The following is a 25,801-nucleotide window of genomic DNA, read 5'->3' as shown; positions in this document are numbered from 1 at the left end:
GTATACACTTTGGGGTTACAGTTGAAAAACTAACCTTGAACATCACGCATGGTCCTTCTTCATGTTTCTGACTATTCCATAGTTTGTGCTGACCAGACAAGCCTACTGATCACATACTTGGATGTGGTGACAATGACAAATGGCAGTGAAGTCTCTAAATATTTACTCTCAATTCCTATACTTAACTCATCATGGACTGGTGACCAACAGTTTGCACTGATGTTGGCCACACAGAGAGTAGACTGTGCTCTTCCACAGTTGGGCCTCAATTTCCTCATCTGCAAGGAGGGAACAGTAATTCTATTTAACTCAGAGGACTGTTGTGGGAATTCAGTGAGATAATGCAAAGTGCTTGGTATATGGTAAAGGCTTAATAGATAATACCCAACATGTACAGAGAAAACCAAGAGAAGGCTCTTATAATCGGAAAAGACAGATTAATGCATGAATGATAACACTGGAGGACAGACTATGATAAAGTGCTGTAAGGACCCCTGGGATGAGTGTGTTCACATGAGTGTGTGAGTGTCAATTATGTCCATTTGGGAGGACCTTTTGACCTTGTCTGTCCTGCACTTTGTACTTACTGTTTGAGGCACCTGACTTAGCACGAGGATGGTGACTGCATTTTACTGTTCCCACCCTGTTTCACGAGCGTTGGCCCTGTTTCTGCTCCTGAGGAGTGGAGGGTGTTCAGCTCCCCACCACCACGCTCAGTGGAAGTCTGCCTGGCTTTAGCTAGTTAGAGTGCCCAGAGCATTGGTGGCTGGTACCCTTGACCCGAGGGAGATGCCAAGGCTGTGATAGGGCCACGTGGCCTGACGGCTCTCATATGGGCCAAGAGGTGCACCAGCGATGATGAGAGTCATCAGTATATATAGTCTATAGCATCCTTTTCTTTGAACCTCCATCCAGAAATTAAAGGATGAATCAATGATACTATTTGCATTCTTTAAAAACAAGGAGTTGAAAACACAGAACGAGGGTGGAAAGTAACCGCTCAGAGTCTGCCTAAGTGTCCCTCCAGCTCTGTGCCAGTGGACAAGCTCTACACTTGGACCACCTCCACCATGACCAGCCCAGGGAACGGACCCAGGTGGGCTCCATCTTCATAAGCAATGTTGTCATGGCTATCCCTTAGGTTGTCGTTTTAGAACACTTCTCTTTCTTCTTTCTGACCCAACAGTTCTCATCTACTTGACTCCCTTCCCCACTCCAGGGGCACAAGATAGATGGGGACAGAACTAGCTCCAAGGGAAGTGTGAGCGCTCAAGGGCCATCTTTGCTGGAGTCACAACAACTTGGAGGTCTCAGGCTAAGTATTTTAAACCAGTGTTTCTTAAGCTGAAGGCAGCAAATATGTAATCGGGAATCTGAGTTTTCTGCCAGAATTTTTTTTCAATCTGTTCTTTCATTTTTTAAAAAATTGAAGTATAGTTGATTAACAATGTTGTGTTAGTTTCAGGTGTACAGCAAAGTGATTCAGTTATATATATATATTTTTTTCAGATTCTTTCCCATTGTAGGTTATTACAAGATATATTTTTTAACATCTTTATTGGAGTATAATTGCTTACAGTGGTGTGTTTCTGCTGTACAACAAAGTGAATCAGCTATACGTATACATATATCCCCATATCTCCTCCCTCTTGCATCTCCCTCCCACCCTCCCTATCCCACCCCTCTAGGTGGTCACAAAGCACCGAGCCGATCTCCCTGTGCTATGTGGCTGCTTCCCACTAGCTATCTGTTTTACATTTGGCAGTGTATATATGTCAATGTCACTCTCTCACTTCGTCCCAGCTTACCCTTCCCCCTCCCCGTGTCCTCAAGTCCTTTCTCTACGTCTGCGTCTTTATTCCTGTCCTGCCCCTAGGTTCTTCAGAACCTTTTTTTTTAGATTCCATACATATGTGTTAGCATACGGTATTTGTTTTTCTCTTTCTGACTTACTTCACTGTGTATGACAGACTCTAGGTCCATCCACCTCACTACAAATAGCTCAGTTTCATTTCTTTTTATGGCCGAGGAATATTCCATTGTATATATGTGCCACATCTTCTTTATCCATTCATCTGTCGATGGACACTTAGGTTGCTTCCATGTCCTGGCTATTGTAAATAGAGCTGCAATGAACATTGTGGTACATGACTCTTTTTGAATTATGGTTTTCTCAGGGTATATGCCCAGTAGTGGGATTGCTGGGTCGTATGGTAGTTCTGTTTTTAGTTTTTTAAGGAACCTCCATACTGTTCTCCACAGTGGCTGTATCAATTTACATATTACAAGGTATTGAATACAGTTCCCTGTGCTATACAGTAGGTCTTTGTTATTTATCTATTTTATATATAGTAGTGTATATCTGGTAATGTTCTTTCATTTTTTGATGACAGTCTTTAAAAAAAAACTCACCTAAACGTATTCCAGGTCACCTTATAAAGAATAGTCACCAAATAGCTGAACATTCTCCCTTGGGTTTCAAGTGCCTGTATTGGAGTCGCTGTCTAATGAACAAGGAACCAAGGTGGATACAGTAGCTAAATGATGCCTTTGAGCTAGGTGAAGGCCAAATGTCCTCACAACGTGTTCTATGCAGAGGTTTCCCTGTTGCTTAAAAAGTAATAGTAAATATTTGAATAACACTTATTATGTACCAGGTGTAGTTCAAGTGCATTCTTAGTAACTCATGTAATCCTTGTAACCACCCTGTAAAGGAAATACTTTTATTATCATCATCCCTATTTTCTTTAGGGGGATATTGAGGCACAGAAGGGTTAAGTAACTTACCCGAAGTCCCCCAGGCAGACAGGACTGGTACTTGCATTTGAACCCAGAGAGTCTGGCTCTGAAGCTGCTTTACCCATTATGTAACCTTCCAAGTAGACAGAAGTGGTTCACCCTCTCGCCTGCTGCAAGCTGTAGAAAATAATTGTGCTTCCACGAAAAACTGCATTATCTAGTCTCTAGAGAAAAACCCCTTTGGATGATGTGATTCCGGTTTTATGGAAGCTGTTTTACAATCCTGTTAATTATAGATAACTGATGGCAAAATAATTATTGTCTATAGATATGCAAATTCTATCTTACAGTGTTCAGTTGATTCCTCTCTCACCCCATTTGTGCATTCATTTCAATATTCCTAATTTATAAATGCCTTTATTATTCAGATTCTTTTTTGAACTCGTTAGAATATCTGCCAAGTTCCTGCTTGACTAATGAGTGACATAAAATCTTTAACACGTCTTCATGTTATATCTCTAGGAGAGCCATGATTTCACCCATTTTGAAAATTATTTTTTAACAGTTATTTCTCAACTCTTAGTTTCTCAGTGAGGCCTTTCATGACCTTCTGCTCATACACCCCAGGCTCCCCACCCCCCGATCCTGCTCTGGTTGCATTTCCCCATAACACTATTCTTCCAACATACTATGTATTTTAATAGTCATATGTTTGTTGTTTATGGCCTGTCTTCTCCCTTTGGAATGTAAGCTCCATGAGGACAGAGGTCTTCATCTCCTTTGTTCTCGGATGTGTCCCAAATACCCAGAGGGTGTCTTGGCATGAAATGGACACTCAAAAAAAAATTGAAAAAAGTGGAGAGAGAATTGGGTCTCTCTCCTCTTTGTAGGGTATAATCATATAAACACATCTTACTCAAAATAACTTACATTGCCATAACCTTTTTGTTGGTTGCCTTTCAACAAAACATCGTGTCATATACAAAATTAATTGTTAATTTGAATAGGGTGGGAGCAGTCTTATTTTATTTGTGAATTTTATCTGGCTGTATAAGAATTATAAACCTTGAGGTGTTTATATCCATTTTTCTTCTTTATATTGAAGGGAGACTATAATAAAAAAAATTAGTGAAAAGGATTTGTCAACATGGGAACATAACACACAGACCTCTTGCTCCTTTAAAAGGAGGTGTGTGGGGCTTCCCTGGTGGCGCAGTGGTTGAGAGTCCGCCTGCTGATGCAGGGGACACGGGTTTGTGCCCCGGTCCGGGAGGATCCCACATGCCGCAGAGCGGCTGGGCCCGTGAGCCATGGCAGCTGAGCCTGTGCGTACGGAGCCTGCGCTCCGCAACGGGAGAGGCCGCAACAGCGAGAGGCCCGCGTACCGCAAAAAAAAAAAAAAAAAAAAAAAGGAGGTGTGTGTATTATTCAGATTTGACAAACTGTTTAAAATGATCTAACTGTGCTCCACAGCGGCAAGATCTAGGCTATAAATTACAAAAGAAAAGGAACAGTTGGGGCAAATAGCAGGTAGCTTTGTTCTCTGGAGAGGCCTGGATGAGGTCTTGCCAGCTGCTGTGACTGTGGTCTTGGGTTAGTTCCAACAGAAGTGGTGAGAGAGAGACCATCCACAGCAGGCGGCGGGATTGAGGGTGCAGTCAGCAGGGTACAGAAAGTATCTAATGCGGAAGGATACCTCTTCCTGTAAGAGCAGTGATGCTTTAGAAGTGGATCCTCCTAAATGTAAAAGTGCAGAGTTTGATTTTGCACTAAGAATGGCATTACAAGCACTATAGAATTTAAAGAATCAATCAATAAAAAAAATTTAAAATGAAAAAAATAGAATAGAATCATGTGCTTTCTATGAAATTAAAAATAATTTAAAAATCATCAGTTGATGGTTTTGCAGCTATCATATCATTTCATGAGATTTTAAGATTTCAAAGGATCATGTGTTCATATTGAAAATTAAATTTTATCAACTCTAAAAAAAAAAAAGAATGGCATTACAATACCTGATAAAATTTCATCCATTCAAAGTAAGGTCTGGGGGAAAAAAAAGCATTTTCTAGGTAGCCAGAAATTTGATTTGGGAAATTTTTTTGGATTAATAGCATTTCTTTTATGTATTCTATGTATTTTAAGTGGAGATTTGTGGGAAATCGGCTCAGTGAGGCTAGGCTGATGAAATATTTTAACTTAAAACAGACCCCAGTTTGTATAATAACGTATCAAACATAAATCTCAAGTATCAACACTTTCTTGAACTTTTTATTTAATAAGAGCCAGAGGATGTTGTCTGAATTATACACATTCCTTATAATGGCAGCCAGATAACTTGGACTTGATTGTACCCACATGTTAAGATATAGGACTTTATTAAGGATTCTAGGCATCAAGGAATTAATTATTTTTAAAAAAACACTTAATTTCTCTTTCTGGTGAGAGAAATCTTCATTTGGATGAATTTGCTAATATGTGTTGGTGGTTACGGGGGAGACTGTATTCCCCAGTCACGATGTTAGACTCTTTTTCTTTGCCAACGTCCGGGAGGGGGCAAAGTTTGTAGCTGGCAGAGATGTGTCACAGAACGTGAAGCATGATTGTATGTGAAGACAACTGTGTAAATGATGAAACTTAATCATAGTTAAAATAAGTTAAGGTGGGAACTAAAATCAAAGAAACAGTGATGGCAGGAACCACAGCGGTGACGTCAGCTGGTGACCCATCCCCCCTCCGCCCTCCTGTTTCCCTCCCTCCCCATGTCCCCACTCCCCCACGTACACTTGCCCATTTCCATCACACCACTGGCTCCGGCCAGAGAGGATGGGGGCATCCGGAGCCACCCTGGGGGCCCACTGTCTCCCAGAATGACTTCTGCCGAGTGTAGAAGGGGATGACAGATGTTTGTAGATGCAGTACGCTCACAGGGAAATATTTTTGAGACTCATCTCTGAGTAATGTGTGGCCGGATTTCTAACTGTAAAGATTGGTGTGATTGCACACCCATTGAAACTCGTGGACCTACCGGGGTGGAGGAGTGGCCGAAGAGCTGGAAAAGGAGAATGAGGCTCTCAGCACCGGGCTTGACGTGCTTCAGGCAGAGGTGGCTTGATGCCTTAGTCAGCCCTGTTACTCACATCCACCCTCTGACGGATCCTCCCATCCGCAGCAGCCGTAGCCCGGCTCTCTCACGCCACCTTGGTGTGGGAGAGTAAGGGGGCGGAGGGGTTGTTCCTCGGCCCACCCAGCCTCACCAAAGCTCTGAGTTTGTCGGGGCAGCTCTGTCATTGCTAATTCTCAGCTCGTGCCTCCCCTCAGCCCAGTTCATTTATTCCAGAAATCTGGGAGGGCCCTAATGAGGGGGTCTTTTATGTCTCCCTTTCCTTTCCCTCTTTCCTCCTTCTGCCTTTGCCGTAGGCCGTGGCCATAGCATCCATGGTCATTTTTGTGGCCCACTCATAACCCTCTGAGTAAAGATGTGATCAGGCAATCCCCCTACATAGCATGCTTTCTCGTGTCTAGACACACCTCATGATTGTGAATGTAAGTTTACAGTGTAAAGATATTGCACTCCAGCAAAGAGAATTATTTTAGACCAAGATGTCGGGCACTGTCATTGTCAACTCTTGCTACAATGGTGCCGCGTAACAGACAGCCCCGGGAGTCACTGGCAAACAGCAGTATTTATTTTCCATATTGGTTAACCTCAGGGATGCTGCTTCAGACTGTGTGTTGTGGGACCTGGCTCCAGGCTTTGGGTGGAGCTCAGGTTGGCTCCGCGCGCCTTTCATTTTTGGGCAGCAGCTTCACGGCAGTAACAGGAGCACGAGAGGAAAAGTGCGAACATGGGAAGCCTCTTAGACCTCAGCTGAGAATTGGCACATGGTCATTTCTACTCGTCATTCTATTGGCTAAATCAAATCACGTGGCCAAGCCCAAATTTCAGTGGGATGGGAAGAAAGTACTCCACCCGCTCTGGGGCACTGCTTCAGGTCACTTGAAAGGGAGAAGGGGTGAAGAATGGAGAACATTTATCCAGTCTACCGTACAGTCCTCATCATTTATGCCCGAGGCACATGGCTCTGATACATGGGCTTGGAACGCCAAGGAAAGGGATTCCAGGAAGCACAAGAAGCTCTGAGGAGTCCTGGTTGGTAGAAGCACTAAGTGTAAAACAGATGGAGGTGTTTACGTTGTCCTCCTGTTCCATCTGGAACAGGATGGCTCGTGTCAATTAAAGGTGGGGGAGGTGCAGGTGGCTGACCACTAGCCTACCTGGCGTCTGAGCCACAGACCCAGAAATCCTTTCTGTCCAGATCTCTAAACCCACTGGCAGCCTTCTGCCCTTTAAAATTTTAAAGATATTTGAAAGCTTACTGTCGGAAGTGTTTGGCCGAGAACACACCAAAGAGTTGAGACAACTGTTAACAATTCTTAGTGCCAATGATGAGAAGAAAGTTGTGGCTCGTCCTCAAGTAATAGGAAGCTCATATTAGGAGTTGGAGCTGGCAGGCTGCTGCGGATGCACCACCGCCGTCCCGCTTACAAGACTCATGAGATGCAAAGGCGGTTTTGATCTAACAATGAAATGACTTACTGTCTTACAGACTGAGTGGCCATTGTGGTGAAGATTGATTTCTGTAGAGCATATCTCCTTTAAAGAGCCATAAATAAAGTACCCTGTGGGTGTTTGAAGAACATTCCTAATCGGCTTCCCTTTAACTGAGAAACCCACATCGCTCAGGGAAACAATAAAATGTGTTCTTTTGGCGAAACATGTGAAAGGAAGTAAGGAAATGAATACTTATTGGAGGGCTAGGTATTTTCACATCCATCCCCATGTGGAAAGGAAGAAAAATGACTTGTCAGTCTGAAAGCTGCCTCTTTAAGAGAAATGCAGGAGAGGTGTGGAGTTGACAAAAATATTGGTACAAATAAGACTCCCTAAGGCTGTTATTCTGGCTTCCGGGTCTCCCAGAGTCGTGCATCTTTCTCACTGCTCCCTTGTTCCTGTCCCCCTGGCTACCTCCTGGGGCTTCAGAGTTTCCTCCTTGCGTAATAGGGGATGATCCCAAGTTCTCTCTGGCTTTGTCCCCACCTCACAACTGGCCTTTGAATCTTCCATCTGTGCCAGAGGCAATTTTCCACCCTCTGGTCATCCCTGGCTCCCTCAGCCCAGCGCTACGATCTTACCCCCATTTTTCCCAGATCAAAACCCAGGGCAGTTCACGTGTCCAGTCATGACAGTCGCTGTGCGGTGAAGCTTTTGAGGCCAGCCCAACTGCCTCTTCTTTCCTTATGTACGAATGTTGATAAGACAAACGGTTGTTATTACCGTTGTTGTTGTTATTATTTTTAGAATCAGTACCCATTGCCATGAAAGTCCTCAGATGTCTGAAGTTGGTAACTGCCTGGGAGAGTGGGGAAAAATTTCCTCAAGAAGGTCCCGTATAAACTGGGTCGTGATGGATGAGTAGTAGGAGTTCACCAGGCTCCAAAGCTAGGGAACAGCATTTTAGGCGGAAGGAACAGCACCTACAAAGTCCACACCAGAGTCAAGGGAAAAAGATAAGATTTTATAGGCTTTCCTCTCACAGTGGAGAAAAAAATGCTTTTCCCATGACTGTGCTTTTATGGGGCTTTTATCTGCCACATGACAGATGGGGCTTTTATCTGCCACATGACAAGTGCCTGGGAAAGAGAATGACTCTTCAAGTGGCAGTGACCCATTCCTCAGGTCTATAAACATGTATTAGGCGCACGCTGCACTCGGGCATTGGGCTGGGTTATCAGAGTGCTGGGAATACAAAGAGTAATCCAACAAAGTCCCTTCCTCACGAAGCTCCCCGTGTGGTCACACTGATGGAAGTACCCCAGGCCCCACGTAAATGCACTTATCACGGGGTCCAGCGTTTCACACAAATAATGGCCTAGAGGCTGAGCAGCAGAGGAGTTGATAGGACGGGCGGGAACATGTTAATCATCGTGGGCATTAACAATGATTAACGTGGGGGATGGTTTGTATGAGGACTGATTCTAGGAATGGGCAGTTCATTAATCATTTTTTCACATTATTCTCAACGCAACCCCATTACCTGCCGGGATGTGTGTGGCGAATACGAAGGTCACAGGGCTTCCCTGTATTTCTGAATTGTGGCTCTTTACAAAAATGCAGCCAGAAGGCACCTGATTCAGAGTGGCCTGTTGGGATGGAAATGAAAGCAACTTTTGATTAGGTTCACTGGGGGCAGAGGGAGGTGCTGAGGTGCCCACCCTGAGCCCCCGACCCCCCCAGACCTGGCACCTGCACTGACGCGGCCCCTCCCTCCTCAGGTATGGAGAGTGCAATCACGCTGTGGCAGTTCCTGTTGCAGTTGCTGCTGGACCAGAAACATGAGCACCTGATCTGCTGGACCTCCAACGATGGTGAATTCAAGCTCCTCAAAGCAGAAGAAGTGGCCAAGCTGTGGGGACTCCGGAAAAACAAAACAAACATGAACTACGACAAGCTGAGCAGAGCCCTGCGATACTATTATGACAAGGTAAGCCCTTGCCCTTACGGGAGGCTGTCACGGGGCGGGAGCCACCTTCACAATCCATCCATGGAAGTGGAAAGTAGGGTACCGTAACGCTATTGGCAAATAGAGGCAATTTATGTGGGTTTTGTTGCTGTTGTTTCATAAGAAAAACTGTGCCATAGGGATTTTTTTTTTTTCTGGAAGCCCTTAAGGTGTTATCATGGGTCAAATTTTGTTCCCTCTGCACTTTCTTCTGCGTTGCTGCAGGATTTTGCTAATAACAACAGAAATTAGATGCGGGAAGGTTCTGGGGCCTCCCTCGTGGGTAGTTGGTTGAGTGACAGAATGAATGTGACAATCTAGAAAGTCTGTCCAGTTTGTGATTCACTCAAACAGACTTTGCAGGAGTCGGGGGGATGGCACCTGGGACAGTTTATTTAACATTTGGGCACCCGCTATCCTCACGTATAAAATGGGGCTCATAATAGCGTGGGTTCAGGATTGCCGAGAAGAACTAAACAAGCCAACGCACATTAAGCACTTAGAACAATGCTTGGTACCTGGGGATCGCGACTTCGTGGGAAACTTCCCTAATTAAAAGAAAAACCATTCTCATTTTTAAGTCACAGAGATAAGTCAGAGTGCTTTGTTAATGATAACACAGCATAGTTTCCAAAGCCAGGACTGTTGGGGTGAGTAGTTGTGCATTTCTGGAAAAGCAGTTGATGTGCCTGGTAGGGCAAAATTATTGCTCTTTAGGGGTAATCACTTCAGGCCTGTAATTGTTGTCCATTTCTGTGTTGATCTGTTGTTGCTGAATAGTTAGCCTCCTAGACATAAAGATTTGGAGTCCTAATAAGTATAAGCATTTGTTCTGGTTTTACTCTTCTTGTTGAAAGGTGAATTAAAAACGGATTTAAATATTAGTTCCTGATCTATGTTTGGTGCCTTCCTCCTGCCAGCCTCTTTGGAATTCAAGACAGAGGATTGCACATTGCAGGAAGTGGGAGCATCATTAATTATAAAGTGTTCCTTTGTACGATTGTAACTACGCATGATTGACATTGACATGTTAAAGGTGCTTCTCTTTAATGTAGCAATTAATTAATGCTGGCTTAATGCAGCGTCTTACCAAGAGGTAAAAGCACTTCTCACAAATTGTACTGTCTGAAAGCCTCGCAGATGGTTTATTGCTTTGCATTTTTTTTCCCCCAGGTTCTAAGTTTACACAATGGGAATCGGGGCCCTCTGAAGGAAAACAGTCATCTTGCTGGCTGGCAAGGTGCCTAAGAGCATGGCTTTGAGACTGACCGAAAAAAAAAAAAAAAAAAAGGAATTTTATTGTTTTAAATCAGGGTGTCACAGAAAAGGAATTTGGTGTCTGTGACTCGGTGTCACCTTCTCACGTGGCCCAGGCGTTGGGGCTGAGGATTGTATATCTTCAGCACAAAGAGGGATCATGGGCTGACGGTGACTCCCCAAAAGACAGGCAGAGCTGTGCTGTTCAGACTACATCTGATCTCCCTTGGGCAGGTGTTGAAAATCTCAAGGGAAAGCAGTTTCAGAGCCTTCAATCACCCACCATGTTTTGGTACTTTCTGTGTCTAAGGGACTGTGTGCCGAGCACTCCCTACCCCTGGTCTCCTTTAAACTATCACAGCCCCCTCAGACAGTCCTGCTGGCATCTCGTCCTTTTACAGATAAGAACGTAGGGGCGTTTGATGGAAACCTTGCCCAAGCTCCTGCAGCCAGGAAGTGGTAGAGCCAGGATGCCCACATTCCTGGCCAGAGGCCTGCGCACTGCCTTCTGTGCTGTTCATTTCCTTTGCCTCTGAATACCTGAGTTCCAGGTAGGAAGTCAGGCAGCACAAAGGGTATCGCAACCTTAGAAACTTGTATTTACTGTGAAGCCCCAGGTCCAAGTGGCCAGTGTGGCCCACTCGCCCCAGGTGTCCCTTTCCTCTTCTGCTGGGGCTGAGCTAAGGTCCGGCCACGTGACCTCGTGCAGCCAGCTGGCCCTGATAGTGAGGGCAGGAGTGGCTCTTGTCCAGGGTGTCGTGCAGGCTTGGCCACCAGGAGAAGATGCCCTTTGTCCTTCCTTGGAAACGTGTACACCGTACGCATGCACGTACACACGGCCATTTGAACCTTTCTCATGAAACCTTGTCAAGTGATGGTAGGAGTGGTCCTTAGACACCGAATATAGTTGTACATGAAAAGAAGAGGAGGGAGGAGGATGAAGGAGAAGAGAGGAGTCAGGCGAGAGCGAGGGGAGAGGACGGACAGAAAGCGGGGAGAAAGAGAGGAGGAGAAATGGTGAAGGAAGGTTAAAAAATTGTATGTTACATTCTGTGATGGACACTTACTTTTTTCAGTTTTGCCAGTGTTGCTCAGGGACTGTATATGTAAGTTGAATAGTGTGAAATTGCCAGTATCTGATCGTTTTTTTGTTTTAAAATTATTTATTTATGGCTGTGTTGGGTCTTCGTTTCTGTGAGAGGGCTTTCTCTAGTTGCGGCAAGCGGGGGCCACTCTTCATCGCGGTGCGCGGGCCTCTCACTATCGCGGCCTCTCTGGTTGCGGAGCACAGGCTCCAGACGCGCAGGCTCAGTAGCTGTGGCTCACGGGCCTAGTTGCTCCGCGGCATGTGGGATCTTCCCGGACCAGGGCTCGAGCCTGTGTCCCCGGCATTGGCAGGCAGATTCTCAACCACTGCGCCACCAGGGAAGCCCTATCTGATCGTTTTTGACTCACAAAAACGCCAGTCTTAAATGGTTTGGTCTCTCACTGGAGAGACAGATTCGAGGAAGGTCTTTGTGAATGTGGAGCCCCTGGCCACATGGGCACCCCTTGCTGTGCCCCATCCTGCACTGCACGTGCTTCTCACGGTCACCCAGCCCTCCTGTGACCCTGTCTGCCTTTCAGTGTCATCTTCAGTCCCCTTCTCTCCCGTCCCCCACCCCTCTTTCTCCCTTCCGCCCCTCCCCCTCCCTTTGACACTTAGCCAGAGCCTGCTCTGCGCGTGCGTGGCATAAATTCAGGGACTCCCTACCTTGACAGCTGCGTCTTTGTCCCTGTTGTGTTTCCTCTTTTCGGCTTGCTATCACCTCTTCACTGTTGGCTGAAATTGCACATCCCTTGGTCTGTCCTAATAGGGACGTTTCCTGCCAGAGTAGGTAGGCATGAGGATATCATTATTTTTGTATGTTATATGTCATATTTTTAGCTCATTCCAGAATATTTAGAAATGGGCAGAGAAAAAAAAAGTGGAAAATGTGCAAAACTTTGCAGAAGGCGTCAGAGAACAATGTATGGGCTAATGGTATCAGGTTGGGGCTGAGGTGCTTTAATCACTGTTCCTTAAAACATCCCTCCCTCTCCTCGGAGGGGCAGATTATCACAGTGAGTACTATGATAATAGCAGGAACTCTGGGCTGCAGTCTGGATTTGAATCCAGCTCCATGACTGTGAGTGCTTTGCCTAATCTCTCCTAGTCTCAGCTTCCTTCTCTATAAAACGGGTATAAGAGTAGAGTCTACGTCAGAGGGTTACGATGGGGATTAGCTGAGTTAACACGTGGTCAGGGCTGAGAACAGTGCCCAAACACGTTAAGTGCTGCAAGTGTTAGCCGGAGTTATAACAGAGGATGGTTTCCTTATCGCTAATTTGAAAAATTCAGGCAGGTACCAAGAAGAAAGTTAGGACCTTTGTGCCAGCATCCTACACACAGGGAGGGGGCATTAGATCTTGGGTGTTATGGCTCTTCTCACTTGTGAGCGCTCGGGAGTGCTTTGTGGTGCTTTTTAATGATATCTATTTTGGCTGTTTTGAAAATTCAACTTTCAAAGATGCTTTCATGTTTAAATGACACTTCCTGCCCCTCTGAATCAAACACCTCCCTTTGCGGTCAGTGCTGTCCAGGGTAAAGTCCTGCTGTGCCTCCTGCCCTGAGTCTCAGATCCCCGAGAGGGGTGGGCACTGAATAGCACCTGCCTCCGTGGGATTGTGTGAGGAGCACGTGTGACCATGTGTGTGAGGCGCTCAGCACCTGGTAAGGACACGTAGCAAATGCCGGTCGATTCTGATATCCGCGTTTGCAAGACTTATCTGCCTGGCGGTACCGTCGTGTCTATGGCCGTCATCCTTACAAAGCCGTCTTCACCATGGGCTCCTGGCTTAGCCACTTTCGTCACTCTGGTACTGTGCACAGGGTCTGGCACACGTTAGGGGCTCAGTAAATACTGGAAGCAAATGAATGAGCAAATGGATAACATAATGAAGTGGCCGCCACCCAAATTCAAATCACTTCTATCATGAAAACTGACGCTAAATAGGTGTTAAACAACAAAAACTTACTGCCTCTGGGTTATTGTACTGTATTAATTATCTAGGGCTGCTGTAACAAATTACCACAAAGTGGGAGGCTTAAAACAACAGAAGTTTATTCTCTCACAGTTCTGGAGGCTGGAAGTTGAAGTCAAGGTGTCCGCAGGGCCACATTCCTTCTGAGACTCTGGGTGGAATCCTCCCTTGCCTCTTCCCAGCTTTGGTGGTCGTCGTCAGTCCTTGGTGTTCGTTGGCTTGTAGCTCCGATCTCTGCCTCTGCCATCCCACGGTGGTCCCTGTGTGTCTTTGTGTCCAAATTTCCCTCTTAAAAGGACGCTAGGTCTATTGAATTGCAGTCCGCGCTCATGACCTCATCTTAACTCTTACATCTGCGAGGTCACATTCACAGGTACTGGGACTAGGGTTTCACCCTACCTTTTAGGGGAACACACTTCAACCCATAAAATGTATATATATTTCTGACACTCCTGGACTTACATTTAGATTTTCAAAATTACACACCAAGGGAGACTTTGGATTCAACGAATCCTAAAGGAACACTGCTCCCCGTGACGTGGACAGCAGCTAGATTCAACCGCAGGTGTGAAATTAGACTCTATGACAGGCACGTCACAGTGTACCCACTGTGGGCCACAGGCGCTGTGCTGGGTCCCCTGGGGTGGACGCAAAAGTCAAGCAGATGAGTCCTGCCTTAGAGGGTTTCAGAGTCTAGAAATTCAGCGGTTCCCTGCTCAGCAAATTAATTTAAATACATGACACAGACCGGGAGAAAAGCCGACCGACCCCGATGGCTCCAACCCTGGATTAGCAATGGCTAAGGTCTGGTGTTGGTCCCTGAGGCTCCTTACCCCACCTGCGTTTCTGTGGATTGCCCATTTCCCGTGCACGAGGGAAGGCTGGGGAGGTCGGGTTTTGCAGCCAGGCACTGCCCAAGGACCTGCTGCCCCTCTCAGAGCTTTGAAGAGGCGGCTGGGCAGAGCCAACTTGAACTCCAAGAAAGGAGTGATGCCCAGACAAGGACACAGCATATTTTATTCTTCAGACATGGACTGGAGGCCCCTGTTCAGCTTGGAAACATGCAGGTAATGGGAGGACGCCTGTGTCGGAGCCCATGAAGGGCAGAAACCAGAGCTGACAAAGACCTAAAGGGAACATTTAGTTCGTGCCTGGGTATTTCACCGTCACCCTCTGCCAGCTTGTTTCCCTCAGTCCTGCTGTAAGCCTTCAGAGATGCATTGGTCCACGGTAGTTCTGGCGGCTCACGTGGGGTAGAGCTTTCTTCTCTTCTTAGTTTTAAACTGAGTCTTCCAGAAGGTACTTTTACAGCCTGATGTAATAATAAGGATCTCTTGCAGAGATTTTATTTATTAAAAACCTTAACAACTCTTAATAACCTCAGGCAGACTTGGGTTTTAAATCTCTTGTCCTGGGGTGGGGAAGAAAGGGCTCTGTACCCAGCGCACAGCCATCACTGGCGCTGACGCCTGCCCACACCCATTGGCCCAAGTGTGACGAGCATGGGGGAACGGCTGGGGTTCACAGCACTTATTCTCTTCTTGAACAACTTCCGGGTGGTTTTTAATTATGCAGGCATACCTTGTTTTATGGCGCTTTGCACATACTGCATTTTTTACAGATTGAAAGTTTGTGGCAACTGTGTGTGGAGCAAGTTGTAATTCTCACAGTATTTCAGAGTTTTTCATTAGTATTTTGTTTGCTACTGTGATCAGTGATCTTCGATGTTACTATTTCAAAAAGGTTGACTTGCTGAAGGCTCACATGGTGGATAGCATTTTTTTATCAATAAAATGGTTTTTTAATTAACATATGTTCTCTTTTTTTAGATGTAATGCTCTTGCACGCTCAGTAGACTACAGTACAGTGTGAACATAACGTTTATATGTACTGTGGAACCAAAAACTTTGTGTCTCACTTTACTGCAGTAGTTGCTTTATTGCAGTGATCTGGAACCGAACCTGCAGTATCTCCGAGATACTCCTGTACATCCGTCTCCAGGTGACATGGCCCCTTTCTCTCACCTCTGCCTATTCTTCTGTGGTTGAAAACATACCACCTCCCCGTGAGTGGCTTAGCAGCTGGCTGGGGAGACAACCGTGCAAGCCAGTTATAATAGCGACATCTTGTAAAGCGCTGGCTTGGCCATGATTCCAGCATCTATCTTCCAGGAGAGACGGGGAGAGAAGTAAAGGCAGAGACAAAGTTACCAGAGGTCAAGACATCTGACCCGGGTCTTGAGGAATAAGAATGCATTTACCAGGCTGCCAAAAGTTGGGAACAGATTTACTGAGAAAGGGAACAGCATGTGCAAAGGCCAGGAGGTGTGAAAGAGTTTGAGTGTTTATTTAGGGAATGAGGGAGGGATGAGGTTGGAAGAGTGAGCGGGGGATGAGGGTGGAGAGTATCGTGCTAAAGAGTTGGAACTTGATGTCAAGGGCAATGGAGAAGCCGCTACAGGCGGCGAGAGAGTGCCGTGGTCAGGTTTGCATTTTAGAAATACAGATCTTTGTCTCCTCTTACTCTTCGTGACATTGATGGTGCCACAGTCCGACCCCACAGCCCTGATCTTTCTGGCTGGTTAGCACAAATCGATTGCTCTCTGCAGGCTGAGCTGGTGCTGTCACACCTTAAGCATCAGGCCTGCACGCCCCGCTCTAGAACTGCCCGCGAGGGAGGGGGAGAGAAGGGAAATGGTGGCGTCTGCCTCTTGCGAACACCGGCCAACTGACTTCTGCTCAAGGGAGCCCAAGCCATGACTCTCTGTGTTGCTGCCGAAGGAGACCTGGAAGCTTACACAATCCTTCATCCTTTTCTGTCCAACAGAGCTTTTGTCCTTGTTGTTGTTGGCGGTGAACATTCATCCCAGGGGGGAGGCTGAAAGCTTTGCCAGCTCCCTTCTCATCAGGAGATTGAAATGGTGATATGATGAAAAATCCTCCTGTCACCACAGCAACCTCCCGGCTTATCCTCACGATGTGCCGAGAGGTCTTTACTTAATTGGAAGGGTTTTAGGGGAGAACAGTCAGGACAGAGTCATTGGCAACATACTCCTGGAAGCGGAACGCATCACCTTCTTAACTTAATTGGATAATTCCTTTTAAATCGGGTGTGCAGTCACGACAGGAAAATGTTCGTGTTAATGATACGTATCTGAGCTCAACTGGCCCTGGCAGAATTCTTTAATTCCCCTAAATAAATTTTGTGAAGATAATATGATGTATCGTCTCTCAGAGTGGAGAAAGAACAAAAGTCCAGCGAGCATTTATATCCCGGAACTTTCTAGAACACCTTGGTTGGCTGCAAAATGCCACAGGAGACCCATCTATCCTGGACTCCACTCGGGGGTCTTTTGTATCTCAGAGGCGCCCTCTGTGCTCAGCCCTGGGTCTGAGTGTCGAGGGCCTGGCGTGTTTGGTTGGATGTCTTTTTTTCTTTTGCGTCCCGTCAGCCGCTTGGATGGTTTGGAGTACAACAGATGGCAACTGGGCTTTGCCTGGGGGCCGAGGGGTTAATCAGGGCCTCTCTGCAAGCTTTTGGTCCTGGATGCAGCCTGGAGACCTGTGGGGTAGCTGCTGGCCTCGTGGAGGGATTCCAGCCCGGCCACATTGCCCCGGGAGAGAGCAGCTGGCATGAGGGAGCCAGGCTGCAGGGGGGACCCTGCGTGTTGATTGGGGGTGTCGCCTGTCTTGCACAAGCTTCCAAGCCAGCTTCCTTGTGGCACTCAGTGTTCCCCCAAATAGGGCCGTTGCTAAGAAACACCCAGAGTCTTGGGAATAACTTCAGCGCTGTGTTGATGAGGCTGCTGTGCTTGGCAGCCCGGCTGAATCCCCTACGTCAGGCCGTTACCCAAGCCCACACCAGTTTGCCAGCATGAACCTTCCCGCTTCTGGGCTTCTAGCTGCAGGAAAATTTAGTGGCTGTGTAGACAAACTGACAAAATCCCTGACGTTCACAGCATACTGCCCGCCACCCACCATCCACCCACCAGGCCCAGCTGCTCCTCTGAGTGGCCTCCTCTCCATCTCCTGCCTGGGCTCCAGCAACAGTTTATCTCAGTTCCTACCCCAAATTTGTGACAGAAGGAGGGGAAGCTCACATGTACGGAGCATCTGTCTTGAGCCAGGCCCTGTGGTAGATATTTTTACATTGAGAGACTCGTTCCCTAACACGTGAACTGCCTGTTGTCTCTGTTGGCAGTGGGCCCATTTTAGAGGTGGGGATACTGAGTCTCAGAGAGGTTAACTAACAGGTTCAAGATGAAGCGGCCGGTGAGCAGCAGAGCTTTCTGCCTCGGAGTCTTGACCCCAAGGCCCACGCTCAGGACTGCGAAGCTGGAGGGTCACACAGTTGCAGAGCCAGGAACTCAGGCTCGAATCCCATATTCCTCATACTGCGGATTACTGCCCCAGGGCAGGCAGGCAGAGGGGTCCAGCTTCCAGTGTTTGTTGTTGGAGATGATAATGGGAAAAACTACTGAAAACGTGAGGTGGTCGTTCTGGATGCCCCAGAACATCCTGCACTTCCTTTGCATCCAGATGACACTTCCTAAAGAGAGCCAGATTGGAGCACGGCACCCCTCCGCCTGTGCACCTGCCCAGCTCCCTGCAGCCTCCAGGAAAGGCTCCAAAGTCCCTTCACCATCTGGCCCCATCCCAACTGCTCCCCCTGCAACTGCCCCACCCGCAGGGGAAGTAGGGGAGCAGTTTTACATTTTTATTAACATTCCAGAGGCCTTTAATAAAAATACCCTTGAGTGTTGAAAGGGAGCCAGGGGGAGACAAGACTCCCCATCCAGTGAGAAGCAGCCGCGGGCCCAGAGCGGGTGGGAAAGTGCCCTTAACATCATGCAGTCTGGGCCTCTCGGGTGGGGTGGGCGCCCCCTGGGCAGCAGGGAGAGGAGCCCTTCACTCCAGGCCAGGAGAGAATTTGGAAGGACGGTTGGCCCTGCAGCTTTACAGTGCCAGAGAATAGAGATCTCAACCCAAACCACGAGGAAACCTCCCCCGGGAGTCGGCCAATTCCGAGACAGAGTTGGAGCCCTTTATTGGCAGCACGTTATTCTTAGAAGTTGGAAGTGGGGCTGGGTGTGATCGCGCGTGTGTGCGAATGTGCGCACTCCAAGCTTCAGCTTTAGACCCAGGACGGCCCAGGCTGCGCTGGACCCAGTGCCCTCAGCAATGTGGCGGCGTGAAGGCGGGCCAAGCTCTGGAAAGGAAAGGCCAGGCCTCCCTGCCCCGATGGACAGAGACGTTGAGAAAGAGGAAGGAGTTTCCTAGGGCTGCCGTAACAAATTAGCACGCACGTTGGTGGCTCAAAACAATAGACATTTATTCTCTAAAAGATCTGAAGGCCAGAAGTCTGAAATCGAGGTTTCAGCAGGGCCGTGCTCCCTCTGAAGGCTCTAGGGGAACATCCTTCATTGCCTTTTCCATCTTCTGGTGGCTCCCGGAAATCCTTGGTTCCTTGACCTATAGCTGCACCTGCCAATCTCTGCCCCAGTCTTCCCATGTCCTTCGTCCCGTGTGTCTCTCTGGATTTTTCCTTTTCTTGTAGGGACATCAGTCATTTAATTTAGTGCCCACCCCAACTCCAGGGTGATTCCATCCTGACATCCTTAGCCGATTACATGTGCAAAGACCCTATTTCCAGATAAGGTCTCATTTGAGGGTGGGTGTGGATTTTGGGTGGAGGGAGTGCCATTCAACTCAGGACCGAGGAGAAGGACTGCCCCGGGGGAGGGAGCTCAGACTCATGGGTGGGTCGCAGGAGCCCTTTCATAGCTGCTCTACGGCCGCCCGTTGGGAGGCGAGCCTGCCCACAGCAGATTCCTAGCAGAGCCCAGTACAGCCAGCCAACCTCTGCGTCCCCTTGGGTTCAGGTGGCAGGGACGAGAAGAGGCAGGGACGGGAAGAGGCAGGGCCTGCCACTGCCATGCAGGCAGCCATCAGACACTTAGAGGATGAGGCCAGAGGCCAGATTCCCTTCCCTTGCTGTTCCTCAGAGCCCAGCAAGGAGCTTTCCACACAAACGCATCTTCAGTGTTTGTTGAAAGAATGTTTGCGTGTTATGGAGGAGGAACTCGGAGCATGACTCCTACAGTGAGTCCTTGTTCTGACTTTGGAGAGAGGACAGTTAGGTTCTGTGTCAGGAAAGAATGAGTCAGATCATGGTCTGGACGGGAACCCAAAACAAGGAGCTGAACACAGGGTGTTGGCTGCGAAGCCGGGGGCCTGGAGGCTCAGCTTTGCTACTTACTAGGTTGTGAACCCAGCTTGGAGCCCCGGATCCCTTATCTGTGAAATGGGCTTCAGAGTGTTGTGAGGCTTACATGAGATGCTGCATAAGCCTTCTGTAACTGTAAACCAAAGTACCCATATAAGGAATTTTGATTCCTTGAAGGCAGAATAAAACGAGAAGACAGTGTGATATAATGAGGATGCTATTCAATTAGATCATTGCTTGTAGGTGAAATTCCACTGGGTGAGAGCTCGTGTTTGGAGGACTTCTCTGAGTGAGGCACTGACATACGCTGGCCTTTTAGAAAAAACTGCCCTAGGAGATATTTTTATTTCCCTTTTAGGAATAAACTAAGTATCTAATTTGGGGAAAGCAACTAATACATCTCCTGTCCCTTCTTAACTTCGTTTGTATGTTTTTCAAAGATACCACCATCCTTTATCGTGTTTTGAAGATTGTTTAAAATTCATTTTCCTAAATTCATGTAAAAATGTTGCTTTGAGAATATCAACATTTCATATTAAATGTGTTTCCAACTCATTGAATTGAGGTGAGCAAACTGAAGCCTGCAGAAGTTCAATACCTTTTCAAGGTCACAGGAAGTAATGAAGCTGGGATTCAAACCCGGGTCCGTTCATCCCAGTGCTGGTCGCACTTCGCCTCTGGCCCGTCAAGGCCCTGGGCCTGTCTCTTTGTGTGAGCAGCTCTGCTCAGGCCTGTGGATACTGGGAGGGGTTGCCCATCGCCCTCCATGCTCCCTCCAAGCCCTTCTGCTGCTCGGCGGGGGCCGTAACCAGGCCCTGTATGTGGACATCAGCTTCCCGTTATTTTCCTGTCACCCTTGGGTGTCACCCACTTAGAGGTGGGCTTCTGATGTCCATCCTGCTGTGGTGGGACCGCTGGATCCCCGGTGCCTCAAGTAGGGTGTCCCATCAAAGCAGGCACCTCCTCTGCCCTGCAGGTGGGCAGAGGCAGCTCTAGTGGGGTTAAAGAACAGCTCAGGAAGGCCGGCCTTCCTCAGGAGGAGCTAGAAGAGCCCTAGCTTCCTGAGCGTGGAGCTGGTTTTCCCAGGCTCGCCGCAGTTACCCCGAGATTCCTCTGGAATGCAGAGCCCGTGGTCCTGGCAGCCTGGCTTAAGCAGCAGCCTCTCAGCCAACTCAGCTGCTTTCTGGGAGAGGGTGTGGTGGTGGAACACAGAAGGCTTTGGTCTTGGCTCTGGGTAGAATTGGGTTCCAACTTCAGCTCCTCCAGCTACAAGCTACGTGATCTTGGGTGCCTAAGCTTTTCAGAGCCTGCTTTCCTTCTCTTAATTTGACAAGCAGAACATATGAGACATAATTTTTTTAATGTGAAAATGCAGATAAGCAAAAACAAATTTGCAAATCAGTGGTAATCCTACCTCTGTCAAATTTTATTATACACCTTTCAAGGTTAATGTTTCTCCTTTTATTTGATACATGTAAAAATGATTTCATTAAAATAATGGGAGCATCCCAGGCATGCTGCTTTTCCCCCTAATTTTAATTTAAAGACATGGGGAAATGTTAATGATGTATTGTCCTCTAAAAGACAGGACTGTGGAATTCTGTCGTAAGGCTCACCCAGTATTGAACCCACCCCTGTGGGCTGGGAAATTGGGTATAACCTCACTTCCAACCAAGAGCCTCGACTTTTTCATCTTAAAAATGGGATCACAGGGACTTCCCTGGTGGCGCAGTGGTTAAGAATCCGCCTGCCAATGCAGGACATGGGTTCGAGCCCTGGTCCAGGAAGATCCCACATGCCGCAGAGCAGCTAAGCCCGTGTGCCACGACTACTGACTGAGCCTGTGCTCTAGAGCCCGCGTGCCACAACTACTGCAGCCCCTGTGCCTAGAGCCTGTGCTCTGCAACAAAGAGAAGCCACCACAATGAGAAGCCCACACACTGCAACAAAGAGTAGCCCCCACCCGTACACAGCAACAAAGACCCAACGCAGCCAAAAAATTTAAAAAAAAAAGGGGATCACAGTACCCATCTTGCAAGGCAGTGCACGTGCACCACGTGACAGACCCTCGCAAATGCTTGCTTCTTTTTCTTGCCCTTTCTGGCCACGGGTTCCTTTCATGTAGGCTATCTACCCCGGCCAGACAAAAGTCCCCCAAGTAAATCCTTCCCACTTCCCCGCCCCAGGATCTCGGTGACAGGCGCTCAGGGCCAGCTGCCTGCATCACCCTCCCCGAGGGCCGCAGCCACAGCAGACGCCATGGATCTGGGCTGCTCCCTCCAGCCTGGGCAGTGCGTTTCCTGTTCTGAGAGGCATCAGAGAACAACGAGATTGGCTGGGGTGTCTGGTTAGTGTTTGCACCAGTTGTCAGGCTGGACGTGCGGCATCTCGGCTGAAGCTGCTGGGGCATTCTGAGCGGGACGCTTGGATTCCCCAGTTGCTCGCGTCTCCTGCTCTCTGCGGGAGGGCCTCTCTTCCCCCCAGTCCTGAATCAATTGGCGTGTGTGAGGTTTTCTTCACAGTGGATGTCAAGTGCTGGCCACACGAGGCATGACGGACTGAAGCCTCGCGTCTACTTCTTGTCTTAACCCAACTAAATAGAACGTCATGTTTCCCCTCCTTGGTCGAGATATGTAAACCAGGTGTGTTTCTGTCTGCTGGACGACCCAACTGGTCACCCAGACCCGTGGGAATAAGTACAGCCTTCTAAGTGGCTTAATTTGGACTCTTCAGTTGTCATTACAGCTGATAGAGGGTGGTTTTTACGTTTTGTTTCGGTTTTGCTTCAATGGGAGTGTAAAAATAATAATTAAGAGCTGATATATACTGTGGGCCTGTCACGTGTGGCTGTCGCAGGCGTTCTGCTAAGCGTTACATGGATTACACAGTCAATCCCGCAAGGTGGATGGGAGGTCGGTCCCCTCATTTTATAGATGAGGAGACGACTGCTAAGAGACAGGGGTGGCCTTTGACCTCAGGCCGTGACTCTGGAACCGCTCCTTGTCATCCCAGTGGCAGCCCTGGTGGCCAGGTCAAGTGGGAATTTATGGAAAGATCCACCACTCTGTCCTCTGTACCCAGCCCTGCTGCCAGTGTTGGCTTCAGAAAAGGATGGGCTGTCTGTCATGAGCCGCAGACATCTCTCAGTTTCGAGAACAAGATAGGAAAGTTGTGAAATCGGGGGTGGTGGGGGCAGGGGTCCTGCAGTTTCTGGGAGCCCTGAAATGGTGGAGGATGAAGGGAGCCGCAGCCCTACTGATGGGGAACCCACAGCTGGTCCGGCTCCTCCTGGGGTCAGGAACAGCCCCTGAGGGAAGGGCAGCACCGGGAAGGAATGAGAGCAGGGGAAAGAAGTCCGAGCACAGGAAAGCCCCAAGCACGACCTTACATCAAAATTGGGGTGCGGGCTTCCCTGGTGGCGCAGTGGTTGAGAGTCCGCATGCCGATGCAGGGGACACGGGTTTGTGCCCCAGTCCAGGAAGATCCCACATGCCGCGGAGCGGCTGGGCCCGTGAGCCATGGCCGCTGAGCCTGCGCGTCTGGAGCCTGTGCTTCGCAACGGGAGAGGCCACAACAGTGAGAGGCCCGCGTACTGCAAAAAAAAAAAAAAATTGGGGTGCCAGGCCAGAGCCGACAGATATTTGCCGGGATACGTGGAATTACAGTTTATTAAGCTCTCACAGAAGGTGTGAGGCTGTGGAGGTTTGCATTAGCCCCCAGTGTCTGTCTGGGAGTTTTCCACTTAAAAATGCCAGCAAGAAAGCAGATGCGAAAGTATACGTATTGGATGCATCACATGGAGCTTTAACCAGCCTGGGAATTAGCCGTGGAAAATTGTCTGTCATGGGGTGAAGCCTCTGGCTTCCTGCCTCAGTCAGTTCTCTCCACAATGAGAGTCATTCATTCAATAAACATGGAGCGAACTTAATGGTATCCTTCATAACATCAAAATTAAGACGGTAAATTCAATTCCACAAGCATCTCTTCATTACCCTGCACTGCAATTTTTTTTAAACCATAATACTTAATAGGCATATGTCTGAGTTCTCCACTGTATGGGATTATTTACACAAGCTCCTTCTTCTTCTGTGGGAGGAGAAGGCAGAGTTAGGTGTAATATATACATATTTAAACACACCCATGGACACACCTATGTGTAAGCCTGGAATCCATCCGGGCAGCAGGCGACACTGAGGGAAGTGGAAACAGGACCCACTCTCTCGGCACTGTCTTGTTAGGTTGAAATAACCTAGGGAGACTCTCATGGGACCAGGGGTAGCTGGTGCGTCAGGAAGGGTTCCTTTGCACAAGGCGGCCACAGTCCGGCCCCAGGTGGACTGCTTGCCCTGTAGGCTCCAGCCGTCTTAAAACACCCACTGGGCAGTGGTAATGGAGGGAGTGGTTTGGGGACCCGAGCTTCCACTTCTGCTGGAACTGCCGCCTGGGGTGCGTTGGGTGGATGTTGCTTTCCCCCGTCGCTGAAGTTGGTCCCGTCCTTGCCGCCTGTAACCTCACACGGAATGCCGGGTCAGAAGTCCACCCTGGTTGTGAATACACATTTGGTGGGAAATTACGAACAGAGGCTGGTCCTCCACATGTGGAGGGAAGATGTGTGCAACTGTTGCCCTGAAACCGTGCTTGAGAGTCAACTCGGCCCAACTGGACACAGACAGCGTTTGTCAGGTTACCAGGCAACCGTAAATAACAAATATGTGTGAGTCTGGGAGGAAGGGGTGGAAAAACCAGGCTTCTTCTAAATATCCTTGTCACTTTTCATAATAAGAGCCCATCCCCAAGTGCTCTCGTGTCCTGGGCTGTGTCAGCCCGAGTCTTGTGTCACCTTCCGTTGTGGCCAAGTGCTCTGGAGTCAGACTGCCCAAGTACACACTCGTGATTGGGGGTGATCTATACTCTCTGAGCCTCAGTTTGCCCATCTCTAAAATGGGGATAATAACAGTTCCAATCTTTCAGAGGATTAAATGACTTGAAGGTGGTCAAGTTCTTAGCACACAGCCTGATAGATAATAGTCCGCAAATACTACCTGATGTTATTCCCCTGTATTGTGCGTTTTCTCAGCAAGCCCCTCATAGGCCAAACTCTTGCAGGGAAACCTCCCTTTGGAGGCTACAGAGAGATCTTCAAACACACATGCCCCCAATACGCTCCTGGGGTCTGCCCTGGAAGTCGGGTACGAAGGGGCTGTCAGTTCAGCTGCCAGGTACACACCTCCTCTGGGTCCACCTACCCACCTAGATCTCTGGCCTTGGGCATCCTGGTGGGGGGCTTTGCTCACTGGCTCCCCTCATGTGAGCAGATATTCCCGGTGTGGAGTCGGGCTCCCAAACCGCTGGCCTGCACACTCTGACCTCCTTCCTGCACCCCACCCTCCCCGCTCCTCCCAGTCCTTCCCAGCCTTCCATCTTCGCAGAGGTTTCAAATTGTCCAGGTAGCCACATCTAATCCATCTTTCCTGTTGGTTTCTAGAGAAGCAAGATCCTCCCTGGTTCTTTCCAAAAGCTGTTTGTTTCTCCTTCAGTTGTCTCCATCCCTGTCACCGTGTAGCCTTTCCCTAAAAAAACTATCTTGGTGTCCAAGCAGCTCTCCTCAGGAAGGCAGCAGCCGCTGAAGGGCCCTTACTGCGTCAGCGGAGTTCAGGGCCCTGTGCAGTGTCTTCTGTTTTCTGTTCAGAGTGGGGGTTAGCATGTTATGTCAGTTGCCATCCAGCCATCAAAAGTTCCCACCATCTTCCCTTTAAGCCTGCCAAAATTCTTAAAATTCCTTATGTTCTGGATGGACCTTGAGGGCATTATGCTAAGTGAAATAAGTCAGTCAGAGAAAGACAAATACTGTATGATCTCACTCATGTGGAATCCACAAAGGCTGAACTCACAGAAATTCACAGAGTAGATTGATGGTTACCAGGGGCTGAGGTGGGGAACCAGGGAGATGTTGG

General features: G+C 48.2%; 1 protein-coding gene across 4 annotated transcripts in view; it reads left to right on the top strand.

Annotated features, from left to right (window-relative positions):
• ELK3 (ETS transcription factor ELK3) overlaps positions 1–25,801 on the top strand; it is a 66,872-nt gene that overhangs the window by 20,572 nt on the left and 20,499 nt on the right. For 3 of the 4 annotated variants that reach the window (XM_065887179.1, XM_065887178.1, XM_065887177.1), the window contains exon 1: positions 9,078–9,284. In XM_065887179.1, the coding sequence (XP_065743251.1) occupies positions 9,078–9,284 (207 nt within the window). Of the gene's footprint in view, positions 1–9,075; positions 9,285–25,801 lie in introns of those variants that run through there. The other variant, XM_065887176.1, reaches the window with a different exon arrangement.

The sequence above is a fragment of the Phocoena phocoena genome, chromosome 11 (assembly GCF_963924675.1).
Source record: "Phocoena phocoena chromosome 11, mPhoPho1.1, whole genome shotgun sequence".
Lineage (NCBI taxonomy): Eukaryota > Metazoa > Chordata > Mammalia > Artiodactyla > Phocoenidae > Phocoena > Phocoena phocoena.
The sequence above is the reverse complement of the archived record's forward strand: the minus strand, read 5'-3'. Positions and strand labels throughout refer to the sequence as shown.